At 38.7% G+C, this 11,979-nt stretch overlaps 1 protein-coding gene across 1 annotated transcript; it reads right to left on the bottom strand.

Moving 5' to 3' along the window:
* Positions 1–1,787: 1,787 nt before the first annotated feature.
* Positions 1,788–2,657, bottom strand: LOC129665283 (MICOS complex subunit Mic10-like). Its single transcript, XM_055591834.1, has 2 exons — positions 2,474–2,657; positions 1,788–1,966 (listed from the first exon to the last, which is right to left on the bottom strand). Exons 1-2 carry the CDS (start codon positions 2,536–2,538, stop codon positions 1,849–1,851), a joined length of 183 nt encoding a protein of 60 aa, XP_055447809.1. The 5' UTR covers positions 2,539–2,657; the 3' UTR covers positions 1,788–1,848.
* Between the last annotated feature and the right edge of the window lie 9,322 nt (positions 2,658–11,979).

Raw genomic sequence — 11,979 nt, 5'->3', positions numbered from 1 at the left:
AAATCTGTATCCAAAAGTTTTCTCCCAATGTCAAGAATTCTACTGAGTTCAGGATAAATAAGCTGGCTAAAGCCTAGTCTGCATCTTAAGATGCAGGCTCTTAGAATGTCACCTCTTTTCTAGCATTGGACCCATTGACTGACAGCCCAATTTTCACAATACCCAGATTGAGGTCTGGACAAACTTGTTATATTTGTTTAGCTGTGTGATTGATTTAAAATAGCCCTCTTTTATGATGTAAATATGTAACTTCAAAATTTCTGTGTTAGCGGGCTTTGGTATTTTCTTACTTCACCCACTATATTATTTAGATAGAAAAATTAAAGAATTTTTATGACGAAACTTTAATGAAGTATTCAGAAGATTGTTTGCTTTGTTGAGAAGATCAAGAAAAAAAAGTGCTCTTTGCCCTCTCTATTACTTACCACTTACTGCTTAAGGCTACTTTCCAAAAATGCACAAAGTAATTTGAAACTAATACATGGAGCTTGTGAATTAATTTTTAAATGGGATTTTTGGTGCTATGTTTAAGCTCATTTACTTCATTTACTGTTCAAGTTTTTTTTTATATAAGAACTTAAGACAATTTTTTTATGATGCATAATGATGGAAGACCAAATATAACATTAAGTAAAATAAAATTTTTATGGTGTTATTTTTCTCCCAAAATTTGGAGTGACATTTTTCTTTTCTTGTTTTGTAACTTTTTAGTAACCTTGCTTTTGCCATCTGTAGTAACTGACTTAATAAAGTTACTTCTCACCAGAATATAAGCATCTAGTAGCTAATTTTAGCAATATTGTTAGCATACTAACCTTTCAACATATACTGAGGACTTTGAAAACTCTGTGACTCTATATGCTTTTATTAATTTGTAAAGTTCTACTTAATAACATGCCTCTTCAGTGCCCTGAGGGTTTCCAACTCTAAATTTTCTCACAAACATTTTGAGAAATAAAAGCACTTCAAATCATTTGACACAGGTTACTAATATTAACTGATAATGTACTCTGTTCATTCTTAGCGGCGTTTTGTGGTTTGTTTTTGTCCTATTGAAATTCTAACTAGAATTTATATAGGAGCATGTGATTTGTATTAGGTATTTTGTGTACTTCAAGTATTTCAAGTACTTCATGGAAGGCAACTTACCGTGAGGTTTTTCTAGTTTGTCATTTTACAAAATGTCATTTTGAGTAAAATATGCTTCCCAAATTATATAATAGACATTTTAACAGGAGATTTTTTTTTTACCCTTGGGTATTGTTCGTTTGAAATGTCAGTAAGGAAGTGCTGATAGTTCTGGATTGTTTCCATATGTTAAGTTTTAATTTATAAACTAAAGTTTATAAAGTAATTTATAAACCCATGTATACAGAAAGCATAACTTATTTGATCTAATCTGACCTCATAACATAATTTAACCTTGACACTTTTAGTTTCTAAATCTTTTGTCACATATTCTAATTCTTCAACTCAAAATTGTCAGAGTCCAAAGCACATTCTTTCTCTGGAATTGTATGATAATTTTCTTCCTATATAATATTTACTAGCAGGCGTTTGTAGACTGCACTGTACTGTTCCACCCTAGGATTGTTCATCTGTAACTTCTGTGTGTTTTTTTTGGGGGGGGGGTCCCATTTTTAGTTTATTTAAGACCACCTCCTTTTAATTTCCAAATAGAAAATATAAAAGAAACAGAATTGTTTTCAAACACAGAAACAGTGGCTGGAGTTGAAAGTATTGTTGATGGCACTGTCATAGGACGTCAGTGCACTCCAGGGCATTTCAGTATTCCTGAAGAATAAACAAGGTTTTTCTTTCCTCCCGCTCGGTTGTTATCAGCATAAGTCACTGCTGTTTGACATATTTTCCATGTAGGTGATATGGAGCCTCTAAGTCATGCTGACAGTTGGAGTAATCCATCTCTGATCCCAAACCAGAACCAAAGGCTATCAGCCACATTCTTTTTTAAAATTTATTTCTTTATTAATTACAGTTTATTCATTTTGTATCCCAGCTATAGCCCTCTGCCTCATACCCTCATAATCCTTCTCTCCCCATGCCCCTCCCCCACTCCACTGATTGGGGAGATCCTCCTCCCCTTCCATCTGACCCTAGCTTATCAGGTCTCATCAGGACTGGCTGCATTATCCTCCTCTGTGGCCTGGTGAGACTGCTCCCCCAAAAGGAGGGGGTGACCTAAGAGCCAGCCACTGAGTTCATGTCAGAGATGGTGCCTGGTCCTATAATTGGGGAACCCTCTTGGATACTGAGCTGCCATGGGCTACTTCTGTGCAGGGGTTTGAAGTTATTTCCATGCATGGCCCTTGCTTGGAGTATCAGTCTCAGAAAAGACCTCTGGGCCCAGATATTTTTGGTTCTGTTGCTCTTCTTGTGGAGCTCCTGTCCTCTCCAGATCTTTGTATCTCTCCCTTCTTTCATAAGATTCCCTGCACCTGATCCAAAATCGGTACCTAGCTTCAACAACATGTCGGCCATGCACCGGTCCCACTTTCTGCTTAGATCAGACTCAAACATGTCCCCCTCCAGCAGCTTCAGTGCTCCTCAAGGCCGAGCACTTTGTGTGTTTTAAGCACTGTAATTTTTTACAACACTTTAGAGTTTACAAAATTTATTCTTCAAATATAGTCTTAATCGCCAGAAGGACTACCTGTCGACTCCCTTTTCTTTTTTTTTTTTTTCTTTTCAAATGAAAAAAAATAAATTTCAGTAAAACCAGGTAGGTTTGTAGCTAGTAAGTAAATAAAAAACCCTTGATTCGTCCTGGCAGGCAGAGGTGGTGCACGCCTTTAATCCCAACACTGAGGAGACATAGTTAGAGCCTGATCTCTGACTCAAAAAACAAAACAAAAGAGAGAGAGAGAGAAAGAAAGAAAGGAAGGAAAGAGAGAGGAAGGAAGGAAGAAGAAAGAAAGAAAGAAAGAAAGAAAGAAAGAAAGAAAGAAAGAAAGAAAGAAAGAAAGAAAAAGGAAAACATCAAAAACCAAACTTGATTCATCCAGGATACCCACATCTAGGTTTTGTTTTTTTCCCATTGGCTTTTTCTTAGCTCATGCATATAAGCATAACCTGAAGAGAACTTTTCTATTTGCTTCTGGCTCTGTTCCCCCCACCTCCAGTTTTAGTATGTGCTGCCGAGGTGAGCTTATGGTTCATAGTTTTAATGACAATGTTCACTAATGTGTCTTCAAGCTTTTTTTCTACTTCAGGAACATGGTGAGATGATTATAGGATCTGACACCATGGGTAAAGTGAGTCATGAGATTGTTACTGATACTTCCGATGCTGCTTTGTCCACACTGCTCATTGAACTGATGAGAACTATGCCTGGAGTGACCCTTCAGTCAAAACATACTACTGTTTCTTCTCCATTCCTAGATAACTAGAGGGAGTGTAAGTAGCACAGTGTTATTTCATTATGCTATAAAATGATCTGATAGGGCTAGGAGAAAAGGGGTAATAATCCATTCAGGATCAGGATGAAGGTTCTGTTCTTTGTAAAATGTGAAAAGATGGGTAAGTAAGGCTGACTAATTTAGAGTTATGGTAAATACAAATACTAATTTCAAATAAATTGTGGGTGATAGAGAGTGCACAGGGAGAGGAAGAGCAGTAGAGGAAATATGACAAAGCCTTGGGCTCTAAAAGACTAGTTGTAATCAGTAGTAGTGCACACTCACATTTTAGGAAAGGACCAGTGTTGGAAAAGAGAACATGGAATCAAAGGAGAAGTCAGCATAGCTTTTTACAAAAATCAGTGAATGAGTTCTTAAGTAATGATGATATCAGCCCAAATAACAGCTGACATACCTGTAAATGATCTTAACTTTTTCCCTTAAACCAGTGGGTCTTAACCTTCCTGATAATTGCTCCCTTTAGTAGAGTTTCTCATGTTGCGATTTCCAAACATCAAATTATTTGTTGTTACGTCATAACTGTAATTTTGCTACTGTTAGGGATCATAATGTAAATATATGCTATGCAGTATATCTGACATGAGGGAGTTGCGACCCACAGGTTGAGAACCGTTGACTTAGCATTTCAGCACCCTGAAAAATTATCTCGGAAATAAAATCTGAGCACCGTAACCTAAGCACTTTCAATTGTGCACGCTTGTACCCATGACTAATTTCATGCACATCAGGGGGGCTACACTGTAGATAGCTTTCCTGTCTTGAAACTTAGCAGTGGAGTTATTTTTGTTGTTGCTGTTGTTATTGTTATTGTAATCCTGTCTCAGTGAGCACATCAGAGGCCAAAGATAAAAATCAGTGAAATTTAAAGTCTGTCTATTAATAGAAATGTGTGCAAAAATAAATGCTCAAGAAAGTGTAAGAATTTGTAGAGAAAATAAATGAATTATGAAGATTGCGTATACAAGTGTGCTTTACATTGTTACACTAAATGCAAGTCTTCTTACCTTCCATACTATACATGCTTTTGCCAGGTCAAACTTGAAAATATATTTATTATTATTATTATTATTATTATTATTATTATTATTATTTATGTAACAGGTTATGTGAGTTTCAGATGGAAGTTTTTAGAAAATACAAAAAACAAGTTTGTGACTTACTGCTCCCTGGGCTTAATTAATATTCCCCTCCTCCTTGGGCCACTTCAACTTTTTTTCTCAGTATTTAATATCCTCCTCTTTATAACTGGACATTTAAAAATTTATTCTAAAATCTAAACTGTCCAAGACAAATTATTATTTCATTAAGAAAACATCATTTCTCTTTTAATACATAAGACTCTTTGGAATCCTGACCATGACTTCTTTTCTCCTACTTAACACTGGCCAGTGGTGATTGGTAAGAGATTGATTAGTCCTTTACTTAATCTTAAGTAAAGTGAACCTGGGCTTTTGAGATGACTCAGGGGATAAGAGCACCGACTGTTCTTCCAGAGATCCTGAGTTCAATTCCCAGAAACCACATAGTGGCTGAAAATAATACATATAGGGATCCAATGCTCTATTCTGGCAAGTAGGTGTACTTGTGGACAGAGCACACATACATTTAAAAAAAGAAGCAAATTGAACCCTTGAATACCCTAACAGTTCTGGCCAGAAACTCCCTGTGTAGACCAGGCTGGCCTAGAACTGAAAGAGAACTTCTGGCTTCTGCCTCCCCAGTACTGGGATTAAAGACATGGGCCAACAGCCCAGGTTTGCAATGGATTTTTTGAAACCTTCAGGACTGTTTCAGTTGCAGTTGGTTATAATATATCTTATTATTCCTCATGGTGACACTGTTGACCTTCTAATTCTCACATTGCTTGCATTAATAGGATATAACTCAGAAATCTTGTGCTCTTGGTGCTGTGCACTGCCCTGCATGTTTCTCAGTGTGTCTTTAGGTTGGAGTGTCCATATTACTAATTTCTAAGGTTGTTTCTCACTTCTCAACAATTAAGAGATAAAAATTGGGAGGAACAGATGTTTATTTTACAAGTTTTTCCAGAACTGGGCAAAAAGAAATTCTCATTTCCCTCTCTGCCATGCCCTTGGTGAGAGAGATTATTTGGTTAGGTAACAAGATTCTCTCAGGTTGCCTAGGTTCCCTTGGGTAACATTTCTTCATCCTCAGCATGGAATTTCTTGGAGAAATTTAATCCTTAGTGACCCTGACCTTAGGCGAGCTAAGTAGGGAGAGGGTAAGTAAGAAGACGCCCTAAAGTCTCTCTAAGATTCATCTAAGAAAAGAGATGTTAGTGAGTTTGGGGGGGCATAATAAAGAGAAAAAAACTCTTCAATGTTCGGAGTTTGTATGTAATTTGTTCTCAAACAGCAGCTTCAGATACAAATCACTAGAGATAACAGAGAAGCTAAGGTGTGGTTTTGTATTTTTGCTGTAGAATGGATGAAAACAGAGTATTTACATCTATTAGTGGTAATCTACCATTTTAATGTCACAATCTTGGTAGGAAGCTTATAATAAACTTCCTGAAGTGCAAACTTTATTAGGAAGTCATTATCATTAGCTCAATTTACAGATGACAAACTTGCATAGCAAAAAATATTGCTAAAGTTCTTACTGGTAGTAAATGGTAAAGCTTTCCACTTGGATCTTATCAAAGGCTGTGGGCTTGTTTAGTCAGAAGTTTACTGAGTTTCTTTGGTCAAGTCTCTTGTTTTTCTTGGTTCCGTTGCGGTTATCTGTGCTTAGTTGAAATTGAGCATTAACATTTACAGGGCTTCTTGTTCTATTCTTGGAATGTTCTTGCTTGTTCTTTTTGTATCTTCTTAATCTCTAAAGGGAAAAGCTATTGAAGACTTCTCTGCCTCACAAGCTTGGTAAGCCCCATTATCTGAGTTAAAGTTACTTATTTCAAGGCAAATCTTCCCTCTGAATTGTTTGGGAGACTTAATATTTCCTAAGGGAAAGCTTACCAAATGCAGCAATATAAGGAAATTGGACATTGAATAATGGCATAGCAACGTGAACTCCAATGACATTGTTCTCAGTAAACCTTGTGGAAAATATTTTGGAAATCACTAAAAGATGCTAGGAAAGGTCCAGAGGACAAACAGTAAACACACAGATCTAGTAAAAAAAAAAACCTATGACAACTCATTATGTAAGTAAAAATCTGGTATTTAAGGTACCCCTGCTCCCAAACATACATTTTACTCCTGGTTGGAGGAGATATCAGTAACCCTTGGGCCTTGTGCAGTACTCTGTGCATAAACTGGAATTCAGTCTTGCTGCTGCAGACTCAGATGCCAGCCCAGATAACCCTTGCCCCAGCTCGTGAAATATTTACATACCATGAGAAAAGCCTCAGTTACTGCTTTACCCTTCTTAAATTCTCAGCTCTAAGAAAGTGTGGGTGGGGTTGACTTTCATGCAGAAATTTGACATTCCAGAGCCTTGACTCACAGGTTTTGCCTGGGGTAGGGGAGAAACCAGAGAGAAACTCTGAGTAAAAGACCCTAATCTCATCCTAGAGACAGTAAGTATTTCCGTGGAATCTAAAAGTGATCTTAAAGATAGTGGAACCTCTTGACTGTAGTTAGGCACTGTGATAAAAGGCTCACCTATATATGGTGTCTCAAAACAAAGAGATTGTGGAGAAAGGTGACTAGATTTGTAGGCAGAGATTGGGGAGAGCAAAGAAGAAGGCAGTTTTTATTGGATTCCTTTTAAGTGTAATCTATTCCTGCTGTAAATGAATTTTAAGGTGTAGCCAGAAGTAGAAGAGACCTCTAGCAAAGGACTGATTTGTTGGGTTGACTGTGGGCATACTACAAACTGAATTTCATTCAGGAGGAAACTGAGTGCCTTAACAACTGGGATAGAAAATATTTCATTAAGAGAATCCAGCTAGTTACAAAACACATAACCAGGCAAATAACTGTATTAAATGTCTACTCTGGGCTGGAAGGGGGTTGTTCATGCCTAGAGTTGCTAATTATCTAAAAGGCCAGCCACCTTCCAACAAATAGATGCAAGTTATTCAAATGAAAACAAATATCACAGAGGGAAATTAATCCATATAAATAATAACATCAAACATAAATGGACTATATAACACAGTTAATAAATTTAACAAGTTCTGAAAAAAAAAAAACAAGGGCAATTAAGAGAACTCACTGCTCTTTCATGGGACCCAGGTTTGGTTCCTAGAACCTACATAATGGGATCACAACCATCTTTAACTCCAGTTCTGGGTTCTGATCCCCACATCTGACCAAGGGTATCAGGCATGCATGTGGCATTATATATACATGCAAACAAAATGCTCATATACATGAAATAACTCAAAAAGATTTTTAAATTTCAATTATATGCCATGTACATGTGATACTATTTTTAATTAAATTTTTATTTTTTTATATTAATTATGGCTTATTCACTTTGTATCCCAACTGTAGCCACCTCCCTCATTCCCTCCCAATCTCACCCTCCCTCCCTCATCTCCTCCCATGCCCCTCTCCAAGTCCATGGATGGGGGAGGTTCTCTTCCCTTTCCATCAGACCCTAGTCTATCAGCTCTCATCAGGACTGGCTGCATTTGTCTTCTGTGGCCTGGGAAGGCTGCTCTGGACTCAGGAAGGGGGTTGGTCAAAGAGCCTTCCACTGAGTTCATGTCAGAGACAATCCCTGTTCCTCTTACTGGACACCTTACTTGGAGACTGAGCTGCCATGGGCTACATCTGTGCAGGGGTTCTAGGTTATATCCATGAATGGTTCTTGGTTGGAGTATCAGTCTAAGAAATGACCCCTGTGCCCAGATTCTTTGGTTCTGTTGCTCTCCTTGTGGAGCTCCTTTCCCCTCCAGGTCTTTCTATCTCTCCTTTGTTTCATAAGATTCCCTGCACTCTGCCTAAAACTTGGTTATGAGTTTCTGCATCTGTGTTCATACACTGCTGAGTAAAGTCTGACAGAGGTCTTGTGTGGTAGGCTCCTGTCCTGTTTCCTGTTTTCTCCTTCTTCCAATGTCTATCCCTTTTGTCTTTCTGAGTGAGGATTGATCATCTTACACAGGGTCCTCCTTCTTGCTTAGCTTCTTTGTTGTTGTTGTTGTTTTTGGAAGGTTTGTTTTTTTTATTATTCTTTTTCAAATTTTTTAAATTTTTGTTATTTACAGTTTATTCACTTTGTTTCCCAGCTGTTACTCCCTCCCTCATCCCCTCCGAATCCCATCCCCCCCTCCCTCTTCTTCTTCTTCTATGCCCCTACCCCAGTCCAATGATAGGGGAAGGCCTCCTCCCCTTCCATCTGACCCTAGTCTATCAGGTCTCATCAGGATTGGCTTCTTTAGCAGAAAAGCAACAAACCAAGTAATCCCATTAAAAAATGGGGAATGGAGCTAAACAGAGAATTCTCAAAAGAGGAACATCAAATGGCAGAGAAACACTTAAAGAAATGCTCAACCTCATTAGCCATTAGGGAAATGCAAATCAAAACAACCCTGAGATTTCACCTTACACCCATCAGAATAGCCAAGATGAAAATCTCAAGAGACAACACATGCTGGAGAGGTTGTGGAGAAAAAGGAACCCTCCTCCATTGCTGGTGGGAATGTAAACTGGTACAACCACTTTGGAAGTCAATCTGGCGCTTTCTCAGATAATTAGGAGTAGTGCTACCTCAAGACCCAGCTATACCACTCCTAGATATATACCCAAAATTTGCTCAAGTACATAACAAGGACATTTGTTCAACCATGTTTGTAGCAGCTTTATTTGTAATAGCCAGAACTTGGAAACAACCCAGATGTCCATCAACGGAGGAATGGATACAGAAATTGTGGTATTTTTACACAATGGAATACTACTCAGCAATCAAAACGGAGGAAATCATGAAATTTGCTGGCAAATGGTGGGATCTAGAAAAGATCATTCTGAGTGAAGTATCCCGGAAGGAGAAAGACAAACTTGGTATATACTCGCTTATATAGACCTACAAGATATGATAAACATAATGAAATCTACACACCTAAAGAAGATAATCAAGTAAGTGGACATGGGTGAAGATGATCAATCCTCATTTAGAAAGACAAATGGGATGTGCATTGAATGTATAACAGGAGTCTACCGCAAAAGGCATCTGAAAGACTCTACCTGGCAGTGTTTCAAAGCAGACACTAAGACTCATAACCAAACCATGGCAGAGTGCAGGGAATCATATGAAAGAAGGGGAGTTAGTATGACATGGAAAGGATAGGAGCTCTACAAGTACCAAATATATCCGGGCACAGGGCCTTTTCTGAGACTGACACTCAACCAAGGACTATCGATGGATATAACATAGAACTTCTGCTTGGATGTGGCCCGTGGTAGGTCAGTAACCAAGTAGTTTTCCAAAGTAAGGGGAACAAGGACTATTTCTAACAGGAGTCCTGTTAGGCCACAGAGGAGGACTTTGCAGCAAGCCTTGAAGATACCGGATAAAGCAGGGTCAAATGAAAGGGGAGGAGGTCCTCCCCTATCAGTGGACTTGGAAAGGGGCAGGGAGGAGATCAGGGAGGGAGTTGGGGAAGGGGAGGGAATGAGGGAGAGGTATACAGCTGGGACACAGAGTTAACAAATTGTAACTAAAAAGAAAAAGAAAAAAAAAAAGAAAGAAGGGGGAGATAGAATGACCTGGAGGGGACAGGAGCTCCACAAGGAGAGCAACAGAACCAAAAAATCTGGGTCCAGGGGTCTTGGCAAAGACCAATACTCCAACCAAGGACCATGCATGGAGATAACCTAGATCCCCTGCTTAGATGCAGCCCATGACAGCTCAGCCTCCAAGTGGGTTCCCTAGTAAGGGGAACAGGTGCTGTCTCTGACATGAACTCAGTGGCTTTCTCTTTGATCACCTCCCCCTGAGGGGGGAACAGCCTTATTAGGCCATGGAGGAAGACAATGCAGGTAGTCCTGATGATACATGATAGGCTAAGGTCAGATGGAAGGGGAGAAGGACCTCCCCTATCAGTGGACTGGGAGAGGAGCATGGGAGGAGAAGGAGGAGGAAGGGTAGGATTGGTATAGGACAATGGAGGTGGCTACAGCTGGGATACAAAGTGAATAAATTGTAATAATAAAAAAATAAATATATATGTAAAAAAAAAAAGGATTGGCTTCTTTGTTTTCCTCTGTGGACTGGTAAGGCTGTTCCCCCCTCAAGTGGAGGTGATCAAAGAGCCAGCCCATGTGTTCATGTCAGAGATGGTCCCTGGTCCTGTAATTGGGGAACCCTCTTGGATACTGAGCTGCCTTGGGCTACTTCTGTACAAGGGTTTGAAGTTATCTCCATGCATGGAGATATCAGTCTTGGAGTCTTGTTTGGAGTATCAGTCTCAGAAAAGACCCCTCGGGCCCAGATTTTTTGGTTCTGTTGCTCCCCTCGTGGAGCTCCTGTTCCTTCCATGTCTTTTTATCTCCTCCTTCTTTTGTAAGATTCCCTGCATTCTGTCCAGAGTTTGGCTATGAATCTCAGCATATGTTTTGATACCCTGCTGGGTGGAGTCTTTCAGAGGCCCTCTGTGATAGGCTCCTGTCCTGTTCCCTGTTTTCTCCCTCTTCTGATGCCTGTCTCCTTGGCCTTTCTGAATGAAGATTGAGCATCTTAATCCAGGGTCCTACTTCTTGATTAGCTTCATTAGATGTACAGATTTTAGCATGCTTATCTTATATTATATGTCTAATATCCACTTATGAGTGAGTATATACCATGTGTGTTTTTCTGCTTCTGGGATACCTCACTCAGGGTGATCTTTTCTAGTTCCCACCACATATCTGCAAATTTCATGATTTCCTTGTTTTTAATTGCTGAGTAGTATTCCATTGTGTAAAAGTACCACAATTTCTGTATCCATTCCTACATAGAGTAATATCTGGGTTGTTTCCAGATTCTGGCTCTTATGAATAAAGCTGCTACGAACATGGTTGAACAAATGTCCTTGTTGTGTACTTGAGCATATTTTGGATATATCCCTAGGTGTGTGATACTTTTTAATTCAAAGATAAAAAAAGCTGGCAAGAGAATGCAAACGACAACAGAAAGAAAAGGGTACAGTGAAATAAACAAAAGTAGTCTTTAAGATGAAAACTTCTCTCTTCTACATCACAAAGCCTAAGACTCGATATCACTTGTTAAGGACACTAATACTATTCACCCAGCCTTTTGATATCACTTAAATTGTGCTTCCTAGCGGCTATAGCTTCTCAAAAGATTGAAGCTAGACATTGAGTTTGAATTTAGAAAAGGAAAAAATTCAATCTAAAGCCATCAGCATGCAGTTAGATTAGATAATACTCATGAAGGGCATTTTTATAGGAAATCACAAACTGACAAAACTAAAAATAGAGACACTGGATAGAACTAAACAACTAAAAAGATTAAAATTAGCACTTTATTTTTTTCCCAAAAAAACAAAATCTCATTTCAATATGTTCTCACTGGTAAATGTTATAGAAGACTTAAAAGAAAATACTAATCTTTGGTAAACTGTTGTAGAAAA

The sequence above is a fragment of the Psammomys obesus genome, unplaced genomic scaffold (assembly GCF_907164565.1).
Source record: "Psammomys obesus unplaced genomic scaffold, mPsaObe1.curated_primary_1811, whole genome shotgun sequence".
Taxonomy (NCBI): Eukaryota; Metazoa; Chordata; class Mammalia; order Rodentia; family Muridae; genus Psammomys; species Psammomys obesus.
The sequence above is the reverse complement of the archived record's forward strand: the minus strand, read 5'-3'. Positions and strand labels throughout refer to the sequence as shown.